General features: G+C 58.1%; 1 protein-coding gene across 1 annotated transcript in view; it reads right to left on the bottom strand.

Annotated features, from left to right (window-relative positions):
* IGSF21 (immunoglobin superfamily member 21) overlaps positions 1-3,309 on the bottom strand; it is a 292,572-nt gene extending 289,263 nt beyond the window's left edge. Inside the window, exon 1 of the mRNA XM_075538388.1 lies at positions 3,240-3,309. Within this exon, the coding sequence (XP_075394503.1) occupies positions 3,240-3,309 (70 nt within the window). The remainder of the gene's footprint in view (positions 1-3,239) is intronic.
* Between the last annotated feature and the right edge of the window lie 9,386 nt (positions 3,310-12,695).

Genomic DNA, 12,695 nt, shown 5'->3' with positions numbered 1-12,695 from the left:
CAAGCTCTAGGAGATCTTCCTGGATCTAGCAGTCTCTGTTAAAAAACAGTCACATAAGCGCACACACATACGAATGTGTATATATGCACGTATGCATCTGTACACAGGTACAGATGCGTATGCATGTATTATACATAAGCATCATATATGCACACACACATGTCAGTTTATATATTCGTATGTATATGTAACTCCTGCTTGCGCCATAGTCTCAAATGGGAACGGAGAGGAGTCCAGGCTAGGGGTGGGGGCAGGCCCACTGTTGGGAGGGGTGGGGAATGGGGTAGGGGCGGAGCACACAGGGCTCTAGCTCCAATTCCCTTGCCTGGGGCAAGAGGAACAGGACACCGAGCTGAGCCCCGCCCACACAGCATGTCAGGGCCAATCCGTGGGTGGGGGTGGGCTAGGGATAAAAACAAGAAGCCCTCCTCAGGCGCCGTGGCCTGTGCTCAGACTCCTGTAGTCTCCGTGCTACGGCCGGCCGTCATAGCCCAGCTGCGCCCCATGACCCTGGCCCTGCGCACCTGCTGACTCAGGCTGTGTCTCCCTACCCAGGAGGCCAGGCTGAGGCACTGGGCTTTTATCCTGGCCTGCCCACTAACCAAGTCCTACCAAATCCCCACGCACAAAGACAAGCTCAGGGTCCAGAAGTGCCTTGGCAGGGTTAAGGGGCCCGAGGAGCTACAAAGGCGCACAGGGCGACCACGGAATCCCGAGCTAGGAACGCTTATCTCCCCAAGGCTGGCATGGGGGGTGGGCAGAGGCCAGCATTTCCGGTCCAGCCAGTCCAGGATGCAGCTGGCCTTTTCCTGCGCCCACAGTGCAGCCCCCTTTGTCCGCCGCGCGAAGGTGAGGGCGCCCTGGCCAAGCCCCTCCCCAGCAGTAGCTGCTGTCCCCTGCTCCCCTCACGGGGTCAGCACCAGTCGGAATTCCTTCCTGAACGGGGTCCTCGCTCAGCGTGCTCTGAAGCCAGCCCTTAGCAGGTGGCCCTACCAAGCTAGCTGCCAGGTGCACCGCTCGCGGTCACTCCCAGGAAGGGCGCCCTCCTCGGGCGCAGTCGGCCTGCTGCATCTGGTGCGGATTTTCCTTGCACCCCCACTTCCCATCTTGCGCACCGACTTGGAATAGCGAAGGGGGAACCCCCCACTCCCACAGCGCTTGCGTCTCTGCAGGCCAGAGAGGGCCCGGGCACCCCGCCCGCGCCCTGGGCGAGGAAACTTTCGCGCCCGCGATGGCTGGCGGCTCGCTTCTCGCGCCGGAGCCGCGAAGCCCGAGGCCCCGCCAGCTCCGCGAGGGCACATGCGCTCGCCTCGGCGCCTGCGCCGCCGCCTCCTGCAGCCTGCGGAGCGAGCGGCGGCGCCGGGACGCCGGGTCAGCGCTCTGCAGCCCGCGGTTCCAGAGGCCGCTCGCCGCAGCCTGGGGTGCGCACGGCGCCCGGGCTTCCCACCCAAGCCCTTCTCCTGCGGGCCGTGTTTCTCAGTTCTGCGCTTGTCTCCAGGCCCAGTCCCTCACCGCCCCCCCCTGCTCCCTGCCGCGTCCTGGAGAGGGCTCTGAGCCTCAGCACCCCTAGGTCCGGGAACCCCCCCCCCCCATATGCTCTTTCCATCCAGAGGCATCCAGGTGGGGGAGCCCTCGCCCCAAAGTTGGGGTAGATTTGCATCCACTTTCAAAAGTCTCTCTTGCCAGGCAAGGCTCTCCTTCCTTCCTTCCTTCCTTCCTTCGGGGCTACCCCAGCCCCTCCCCCCAACAGACGCCCCTCTCAGGCTCAAATTCTGCAGCTTCTCCCACTGCAGACACAATCTTCGGTGACGCGGGGAGTGGGGTGGGGCGGGGGCTGTAGTGTTATTAACAGGGTCCATCATTCAGGGAAGGCACTTTCAGAGCCTACAAAGGCAGCTCCAGATGGGACAAGGCCTGTGTGGGAGGACAGAGCAGAATCCACTGGCTTCATGGGGATGGCTGGGGACATGGGCTCAAGGCCTATGGTCACAATGGCTACTTTTTGGCCCTGGCGTGCCCCCCTCTCCCTCTGCTGCGGAGCCAGGTTCTGTCTCCAGCTGGGCTGGCTCTGGGCACCCATGCCTGGCACTAGGCTAGTGTACCATTTCCTCTCGGCGCGGCGCCCGAGACTCAGCCTTGACCTGCCTCGCTCCCCCCTCACTCCCTCACCACTCACTCACACCCACTCTGCTCTCAGATCTCTGTCTGAAAGATGTCAGGGTCCCCCATTCTGGCAGACACTGTAGAACACCCACCAGGCGGCGGCGCCGGACTGGGACACCGACCTAGGGAAGATGAACTGCGAAACCAGGGGTTCACTGGCTCGCTCTGGGGACGCCCAGCTCAGCTCCCACCTCCTTGTGGCCAGCCCAGCCTAGCTCAGGACCCAGTAAGGACGGAACTCATACAGCTGCTGGCCTGTCCCCAGTCCCCGACGGCCCGTATCTCCCTCCACATAAGAACCATACGCAATAGCGCCAGCACACACTCAAAGCACACGGAGCAACACAACCCCCCACGCACCTGCACCTCCACAGGAACTCAGGACGGACCGCAACACTCCTGGGGGCCCAAGTGTCACATTTTCACCTCCTATGCACACGCGCTCCCCCATCCCCACGGAGACAGTCATCTGCTGTCACACCCCCCTCAAGAGACCTGCACATTTGGGGACATGCGTGAAACGCCACACCTCACCATCCCTTAACACATGCAACTGCACGAGCTCACACGCTTCACACGGTGACACCCCCGAACACTGGCTCCCACGCCCCTCCTCAAAAGCAGCAGCCGTGTTAGTGACACAGACCCCAACACCTCCAGACACTTGCTCACTCCCACACCTACACACACACACACACACACACACACACACACCACATCCAGCTCCAAATACACTCCCGCACCCTCTCACACACAGCTCTAGCCCGGACACCCTCACACAGAGACGCAACAAAGGCACACGCTCCTACACACACACACACACATACACACAGGCACAAGCGCTCACCCGCGCACACACAGGCACACACACACACAGAGACGCGCGCGCGCGCTCTCCAAGAGACGTCTCCTTCCCTCCCTGGCTAAGCCAGCGGGCCCCAGAGAGACCCACGCAGAAGCACCGCTCCGGCCCGAAGCCCCTCCACGCCCCGCACAGCTCAGGAGCGACCCCGACCCGCGCTCCCCTAGCGGCCCTGGTCCGCGCCAGTCCGCTCCGGGCTCCGGCCGGCACTCACCGCGCGCCAGGTCTAGGATCGGGGCGAGCAGCAGGCAGACGCAGCCGCGGAGGCTCGGGGCGGCTCGCATGGTGCCCGGGAGCTGGTGGCAGCGGCAGGGTGGCGGCGGTGGCAGAGGCAGCGGCGGCGGGTCCCCTCGCCATGGGCTCAGGCGCGTCCTTGCCTCCGGCCGCCGGCCGAGACAGTCGCGGGCAGCGCCGGGCGCCGCGGGGGCGCCCCCATGCCGCCGCGGCCGGGGCGCCGGGGCGCCGGGCTCGACTCGGCTCGGGCTCCGCGGGGCGTCGCGACCCTCGCGCTCCGGGCGTCCAGAGGGCGCGCCCGGCTCTCGGCACCCGGACTACGCGCGGCGCCCACCGCAGACCGGAGTCGGATTGGCGGCCGCACCGGAGTTTGGAACCGAATCGCGCTCCAGCAGCCTCGCGCTCGCCTCTCCCGGCGGCGGCGCGAGCGCCCCCTCCCCGCGCCCTCCCTCCGTACCTCCCCCCTCTCCCCGCCCCCAGTACTCCCCGCCCTCCCTCCCTTCGCCTGGCTCTCCGCTGTATTATACAGACTTTTCTTTAATCCTTTCTGGGCTGTTCGGCTGTCCTCCGTTAAGCCGATTTATTGCGGGTAGAAGGAGAGCTAGCCCCTCCAGTCCCTCTTCCCTTCCCTCGCCCTCGCCCTCGCCCCCTCATCTCCCCAGGTGCTCCTAGCTCACAACTGGATCGCTGCCCCTTGCTTGGTAACCCTCCCCTCACCTCGCTAAAGGGGCAGCCCCCGCCAGAAGCCCAGCTCCAGCGGTCACGCTGCTCCCCCTCCACCCAAGCCATCCTGAGGACACCCCCCATCGCGCCTGAAGGGGGGGGCAGCCCCACGATCCCCACTGAGAAGGCAGTCACCTGCCAGACGCAGAACAGGTGTGGGGCGTGGCTCTGTAGGGCTGCCCCAGCCACTTATTATAGCCCTTATTGGGGAGGGAGGCTTATCAATGTTCTGAAACTTCCAAATTGTGGCTGCCCCACTCCAGGAACGCTCAGAAATGGAATGTGTTCGTCCCTCTCTTCCCAGAAAAGCCAGTCTTAAACCCGGTTCCAGGGATCCTGTGATTTCCACTTGTACAAGTTTGGCCTTTCTAGTCCGTGTCTCCTCAGACTGAGGTGAGGGGTTACAACTTCTATTCTCCCGGTTTATGTCACACACACACACACACACACACACACACACACACACGTGTGCCTTTGTTATTTGCTCTAGGGCAGCAGAGGGTTACTCTAGTCTACCCCCCTCCCCCCCCTGTGCCTTTGTTATTTGCTCTAGGGCAGCAGAGGGTTACTCTAGTCTAAGGGGAGCAGGAGTGAGGTGAGTCTAGAAATGAGGAGTGTGTTTCACCCTGGCAGGGGCCCCAGACAACTAACCGGCAGGCTGAAGTCCTGACACACCATGCAAGCCTGGGCTGAGCTGGCTCCCAGACCCAGGCTCTGGCTCCTGCTCCAGGCCTGGGAGAATCACCCCGCCCCTCTGGAGCTGTCCAGGTGTGGCTGCAGCAACACAAGACTCAATTTACCCAGCTGGGTAATGGGTGCCTTGACTACTTTCTTCTCCAGCAGTTCTCCTTCCAGGGGGCCTGGGACCAGGTGGCTGGGTGGCTGCTGACTATCTTGAGCCCTGGGCAGAGAGCTGCTTCCTGGACCTGCCTTCCAGTGTCACCACAATGCCACCTCCCCAGCCAAACTGTCTGCAGCTTCTGCCTGCCAGCCCTGCCCAGGGGAAGGGGAGGGGGGAAGCGATTTGCATTTATGCAGAGCTGAAAGCATACATTCACCTGACAGGCTTTAGAATGATCCTCTCAGTAAAATAATAATAATGATCGTAATAAACCCTTATAAATAGGTGTTTGATTACAGTTTGTCCCTACGTAGGTTCTTTTAGATATTTTTTTGAATCAGACTAATTGGTTGCCAGGCTGATGGGGCTGCCGTGGCTGGAGCAGTGGAGTCGGAGGCCCATCACCGCCTCTCCATGGAGTGTCCTTGGCTCTCTCCTCACCCTCATCCTCATCCTCCATCTTCTCCAAGTGGCTAAGGGTCAGTTTGAGGTCACTTTACACAACCCCTCCTTACTCCTACGCTTTCTCTACCCTCCTCCTGGCCAGAAAACCAAAAAACAGTAACATTCACCCAGCTTCCAAGCTCTCCATGGCCAGCTTCTCCCTGGCTAAGGAACAGCTTGAGCTGAGAGGGACTTTGTGTCCGCCTCTCTGTGTAGTCATTCCTTCTCCACAGACCTGGCAAGGAGGACAGGCCACCATCCTTCAGGTGAACCCAGAGTCAGCAAGGCCATCCATCTGGGGGACAATTGGGGAGCTCCGGGTCCTCCCTCCAGGGGTGTTTCTTTCCTAGTGTCCTGACCCATGCCCACTCGGAGAGAGCATCCTGGGAACAGCAAGAAGCAGGTGGAACATGCTAGCTGTCAATGGCATCCTGGGGAGAGGCAGGAAGAAGGCCTGAGGACTAGCGGGAGGGGGGGAGGGGGAGGAGGGGCTGTGCTGTTTTGTGGGTAGGGCTGCGGATTGGACCTGAGGCTTGAAGAACTCCATTCACTTCTCCCTGGGCCCTTCTGAATCATCTACACCATCTGTTCAACATCACCATGAATTCCAACTTTTTGGTTTTCCAACCAGCACCTGGCACCTAGTCCTCAAACTTAACCCATCTGCATTGTACAAACACTATTAACATGATCCTGTCTATACTGTCATGACTAGTCTTCCTAAATAGTGTATGGCACACAAAATAAAACTGCCATGGAATCAATATGCCAACTCATAGTCACCCTATAGTAAGCCTTCAATAAATGCATGATGGATGGGTAGGTGGGTAGATGGATGGATGGATGGATGGATGGATGGATGGATGGATGGATGGATGGATGGTTGGATGGGTGCATGGATGGATGGGGGCTGGGTGAGGGTGGAACACCTTACCTGGTTCATCCTTTCTCTTGCGGCCAGGCTTGATGGGACCTCGCAAGTGTTTTTCAGCAGTGAACACTCTCTGAGCACCAGTGCCCTCTCCGGACCCACCACCCAGGTGCAAGGCTGGGTTTCCCCAGAGGTGGCAGGGCTGCCACCTGCATGTTTATTGCTGTATGGTAATTGACAATAGCAATACCATTCCTCCAGGATAGGATGCCTGCTCCCTCCCCACCCCTCTCCCAAGACCCCATTTCTGTTTACAGAACACGCCTTGGAAGCCGTTGCCATTGCCCCTGAGAACAGCATTTCTGAAGTCCCAGAGGGCACAGGTGGTTTAGCCAGAGGAGAAGTGACTGGACCAGCCACTGTCTTAATTTGCTTAACGACCCGACCCTCCGCTCCTGTCTCAATGGACCGCTGCCAGCAGCAAGGCCTCCACTGCCCAGTCCTGGCACTCAAATGCATGAGTCACGGCAGGACAGGCTCCTCCTTCTCCTCCAGGGGGCCTTGCTGGGCACAGGCTGAGCAGTAGCCCTAGGCACCCCTGCCACCCTCTCCATGTGGCTGTCCGCCCAGCCCGTGGTGCTGAGCTAGACTCTCCCAACAGAGGGCGCTACAGCACAAAGCAAATGTCTCCTCTCTGGACCCCAGGGAGCACCCTCAGAGGTCAAAGGGACCTGCCATTTGTGACCCCTAGTTGGTGGATTTCCAGGAGTGGGAAGGTGCAGGGCATATGGTTACCTCCCCAGACCACCCTCCCAGGGGTTGGGCTCTGCCAGTTGGGGAAGGACAACCTGTGGGGTTTGAAAACAAGAAAAGCCCAACCGTCATCAGTCGATTCCAACCCACGTCCTCCCAACAGGACAGAATGGAACTGCTCCTTAGCATTTCCCACCTCTATGGGAGCGCACAGCCTCCTCTTTCTCCCTGGGTGGGGCCAGGGGGCTCAAACCACTAACCTTGTGACTAGCAGCCCAGCACCTCACCCACAGTCCCATTGGGATGCCTCATTGGAAATCCTAGGTGTTATCAATACTTTCTCTTGTGTCAAGCATCCTTTCAGCACTGGATCTTCATGAAAACATGCTAGCTAGATACTCTCACTGTTCCTATTTGACAGGTGAGAAGACCAAGTCGCCAAGAGGGCGAGGAACTGGCCCAGTGTCCCACAGTTAGGATAGAACCAGGTTTGATCTCAGGAAGTCTGGCCCTGGAGCTAGAGCTCTTAAACCCCCTTCCCAGTCAAGACACCCCCACACATACGCACACACATCCCGGACACCAAGATTGGAATGGGAAGCGAGAGATGTGAAATTAAAATAAATAAAAACATGCATGAGACCGCATGTCCCAGCCCCCTTATCTCACTTCACCCTCATCACGGTTCTCTGTGGCAGCGGGGTCTATGTCCAATGTACAGATATGGAAACTGAGGCTCAGAGAGGTAAACTCAACTGGCTGTGGTGACCAAGGTAGAGAAGGTCTATATTCTAGGGACAGGGATCTGATGAGGCTTTCCAAGGGCTTTTTCTCCATTCTCTCTCTGTCTCTCTCTGTCTCTCTCTGTCAATCTCTCTCTCACACACGCACACACACACACACACACACACCTAAATCCTCTGGCTCTCTCCTACTCTGCCCTCTGCTTGTGCAAGGAATTAAACAGCCCCCAGGCGACATCGCAGACAGGCCCTGGCTTTTATTGTTTGTTTAAATTAAATACAACTGAAAGTGACGCCTTAACACCGGTGACCCAAATCAATACAGAGTCAGCCGCTTGGAATTAAGTCCAGTACTGTGTCCTTAATGGACCCATCTGGACTCGCCAGCGCCACCGCCCCCTCTTCCCGGCGGAGGACCCCAGGGGGCCTCCACTGGGGACTCGGATGCTGGATGCTGTGGGTTGCCGAAGGACCTCTGTATGACAGGCTCCGGAGAGGAGGAGAGCTGTTGGAAGGAGGTGCACAGGGAGTGGTCTGGGGTCAGCGAGGCCAGAGAGAGGCAGGCAGACACTGCAGACCCACATCCCCCAGCCTGGGTCCCCGCCACCCTTGGTTTCTCGAGTTTAGGATGAACACCCCTTGAAAGAGGGTGCTGGGTTCGGTCGAGTGGGGGGGGTGCAGCCTGCGAGGCCAGCCCTCACTCCCTGGGGGCTCACAATTCAGCTGACAATGGGAAAGGCCCTGCTATTGAGTCTCCTCGGATGCCCAGATGAAGTTCAAGCATCTCCCGGACAAGGGGTCTGTTGATGACGGGATGGGAGATGTCGCTCAGCCTCCGGACTGAATCCCGAGTACCAGAGTCATAGCAACCACAACAACATTGACGAAAGACCACCAGGAAAGTCTCACTCTACTCCGGACACTGTTCTTGGGCCAACGACGCGGGTCCTTCCCATACGCCATGCAGGAGGCTCTGGCTTCACTCCCATAGAATAGACATGGAAACGGAGGCACAGAGAGCAGCAGCAGGTTGCTAAGGTCCCAAAGTCAGTAAGTGGCCGGGTTACCAACCCCCCAGCCCCCATGGGATCTGCACCTCATTTATGGGCTGTGGGGTTTTATAACACTCTCCAGTAGGTTCTTGGCTCTGGACTGTTGTCCTTTTCCACGGTGAGGGTTGGGGCTTCTGAGGTCACCATTGCAGCTGCCCCCTCCCGCCTTTCCTTGCCAGACTGCAGTATCACACAATGACAACAGGTGGCGCCATCTCATATGCGATTTGTTCCTCGCTTCACCTTTCCAGTTTGAGGGCATTAGGAACCTTCTTCCCTGGGCTCTGACTGTCTCCTTGGCTGCCGGTTATGGGTGGGCCCATAGTACTATGGATGAGGAAACGGGAGCCTCAAAGCAGACTGGCGCGCCCTGTGGCTTCACTGTTTGGGGTGATTATTGTCTGAGCTACAAGGTGACCATGCTCTCTTCAGTCACTTTGCCTTTTGCACCTGGGCATGCCAGTGTCCCCACCACCCTTCACACCCACCCCACCCCCCATTAGATCAGGTCTGCGTACTGGTTCTGGAGGAGCTGGGAGAAGCCGGAAGGTTCAGACCACCAGACTAGTCCTTCCATTGGGAATAGGAATATGTCCTTCCGTTGGGAATAGGGATAAGTACTTCCGTTGGGAATAGGGATAAGTCCTTCCGTTGGGAATAGGGATAAGTCCTTCCGTTGGGAATAGGGATAGTAACAGTTGTGCTCCGGCGAATCACATAAACTGGGTGGCGGGTCAGAAACTAGGCCACTCCCTCCTTTCCCCACCAAACCCACTTTCAGTCTTGAACTTCTAGGTTCTGAACTTCTTTGGAAGATCCCGGTCCTAGGATGTACAGTCCCAGGAGAGAGCTGTCTTTCTCTGGATTTCACCACTTCTATTTGTAAAAGGCAACAGCTGGACTATCTTCCCAAGGCTCCTGAGGGTTGATGCCTTGTCTGGACATACCTTGCTCTCCCTGTCTCCCTTCCTTCTCCTGCCCCGAGTTCAGCACAGACTCTGCACTGGCATTGAGCTAGGACTTGGGAGGCTGGCTGTCGGGGAGGTAGGGCTTGCCACTCTGAAGGATGCCTGAGAGCAGAGAAACGACGTGGACAGCTGTGCAAAGACAGACCAGCAGGGACAGACAAGGGCAGGTGGATCCAGGGGGTTGTTGGGAAGGAGAGGCTGTGATGTCGGGCAGGATCTTTGCAGAGCTTGAAGGTCATGATCGTGGAGATCTGGTAACATGTGTGAAACAATGAAAAACGGTATCGAGCACGAGGATCTGGACACACCTGCCAAGCTGAGTCTCAATGTTGGATCCCTTGACACTGATGAGACCTTCCCACCCCCACCCCACAGAGGGTCCTTCATCTTCATCAAGCCTCCTTTTTATCTCTTCTCCGTCCTCCCCTTGCCTCTCCCCAACTTGCCTGCCACCATGGCCAATGGAAACAAGCCCTCTCACCTCTGACCCCAGCCTCCTGTCCTGGCACATGCTCAGTCAAGAGGGTGACCCTGCCAAGAGACAGCTGGTGAATCAGGCTGGAATCTTTTCTTAGAATTGGAGGCAACTGAGTGTCACAAAGAGAGAGGCCCCCATCCTCAAAGTTATCTGTCCCCTAGAAAGGATACTAATGGGCCCTTAGCATGAGAAAGAGAGAGGCGTGGCTAATGCTTTTTATGATCCCAAGAGAAGGTATCCCCCCAACTTGCCCTTCTTGTGTCAACTGGGCATTGCAGCCCACGGGCGGCATATCCTCATGGGCTGCAAATCCTAATCGTGTTATCCAGGGCTCTAATGTCCCTGCCACCACGAAGGGAATTATTAAAGGCTGAGAGTGCACTCACGAGCTTCCCCTCGAGCCCAGGTGCTGAGCAGGGTGCCCAGGCACAGATGCTAATGAACACACTGTGCCCTTGGGAAGCCTGCCGTAGGCAGGGGTGGCCTGACCCTGCCTCGCTCACCAGGCCTCTTAGCCAGAGCTCCCCTGTTTCCTCCCTCTCAGATGCCCCCTCCAGGACCCCAGCTCCTGCTTGGCCTCAGTCCTCACCCCTCTCAGGCCTCCGCCCCAAGGAAGGTCCGTGGAGGCTTCTCAAGTGCACCTGGATCCCTCCTTGCACTTTATGCTGCTTGCCAACTTCACGCGCCCCTTCCCTGCCCCCTCCACATCCCAGGTCACAAGGGCATATCAAGGACAGGGGACTGACCACGAGACCCACTTAAGAACCTTCTCGACACCCATGGCCTACACACCACAGTGAGCACTCCTGGCCCCATAAGGCGGGTCTGCGCCCCATGACGAGCTCTCTCAGCAGTACTGTTCCTTCTCTCAGTTCTTAGAATCCCTGAGCTCAAGGATGATCCTTCATTCATGCTGCTGCTTCTACCAAGGCCCCCTTCCTACTCCTGCCTCCCTAACCCCGCTCGTTCCCATGTCCCCTGCCCTGTCTTCTATTCACGCCCAGGGCTCTGCTTCAGTTGTTGATGGGCCAGGAGGGAAGTCACACGCCTCCTCTTGACTCTCACACCCTCTGTACTTGCCCCTGAAGCCCTGTTGACATAGGGGCTGCTCCTTGGGCTGCAGACCACAAGGTCAGCAGTTCAAACCCACCAGCTGCTCCCCAGGAGAAAGATGGTGCTTTCTACTCCCATAGACGTACAGTCTGTGAAACCCACAGGGGCAGGTCTACCCTGTGCTACAGGGTTGTTCAGGGTCTGAATGGACTCGATGGCAGTGAGTTGGGTTTTGTTTTGGGGCAGTTGCCCCAGTGGTAGCATGAGAACAGCTCGTGGGGGAGCTAGGGGAGAAAAACTGGAAGGAGGAGGTGAGGGGGAGGGACAAAAGTCCAGGCTCAGAGTCTGAGCAGAACAGTAGGGCCACCAAACCAATGGACCTCACTGCCAGGGAGATGACTCTGACCCATGGAGAACTGCCCCTGTGAGTTTCCAAGACTGTAACTCTTTACAGGAGTGGGAAACCTCATCCTTCTCCTGAGGAGAAGCTGGCGGTTTTGAACTGCTGACCTGATGGTAAGCAGCCCAACTCATAACCACTAGGTCACCGGGGCTTTTGGAAGGACCAGCAGATGGTTGGAACTCCCAGAAGTATGCTCAACTTCTTCTCTAGCCTCAACCTTTTCAACTAAGGATGCTTTGAATGGACCACTGCAAAGAGGGTGGTCTTCCCGTCAAGACAGCCTACATCGCTGGCGCCTTCAGCCGCCTCCCTCGAAGGGAGACCCAGCCCTAGCACTCTGAGAGGAAGACCAGAAGACTGGGGTCCTTAATACTGCAGGCCAGCTCCCGGGGGGCAGGCTCAGGGGTGCGCACGGAGAGGGGACGGTCGCTGGTCCAGCACGCCCCTTCCGATGGGACTGTCTTCTCTGGAAGGGCCAGCTCTGTATCCCAGGGAACCCGAGGCCATCCTGGACGCTTGGGGACGGAATGTCTTCTTGGCGCCTGCTGCCAGGTCCGGCACTTACTTATCCAGATAATTAAATTCCACCTCCTTCCAGCTGCCCCCTTGCAATGTCAGGAGGGGCCCCTCCCCGAGAGCCATTCCTCACGGCTGTTCGATAGGCCCCATATTTCACACCCCGAGTGGCTGCATTTCAGCGGTGGGTGAAGTGGTTTTATTTTTATCGAGCACGCAGGCATATAAATATGTACGAGGCGCTCAGAAGCACTTTAGGGTCTCGGTGGCAGGAAGGCTGAGTGTGAGTCTGAGGGAGCATGGTAATTAGCTCATTCAGGCCACAGCCTCTCCCGGAGGCCAAGGGCCAGCCCCTGCCGGAGATGCCTGTCCTCCGCCGTAGGGCCCCCACCTAACACCAAACGGAAAACATCAGCTACCCAAACCCTAACCCTGACACTTCCCAGCAGTGTGGCCTTCAGTAGGATCACTTCCTTCCTTCTCTGGACCCTGCTGCCTGGGTCCCTCAGACTGGGCAGCTCCTGCTTCCCCTAATGTCCTCCTCCCCCCCACCAGGCATTTCCTTCCCTCTTTCCTCCCTACATAACAAAT

The sequence above is a fragment of the Tenrec ecaudatus genome, chromosome 1, assembly GCF_050624435.1.
Source record: "Tenrec ecaudatus isolate mTenEca1 chromosome 1, mTenEca1.hap1, whole genome shotgun sequence".
NCBI lineage: Eukaryota > Metazoa > Chordata > Mammalia > Afrosoricida > Tenrecidae > Tenrec > Tenrec ecaudatus.
Note: the sequence above shows the minus strand (reverse complement) of the source record. Positions and strands in the feature narration are given on the sequence as shown.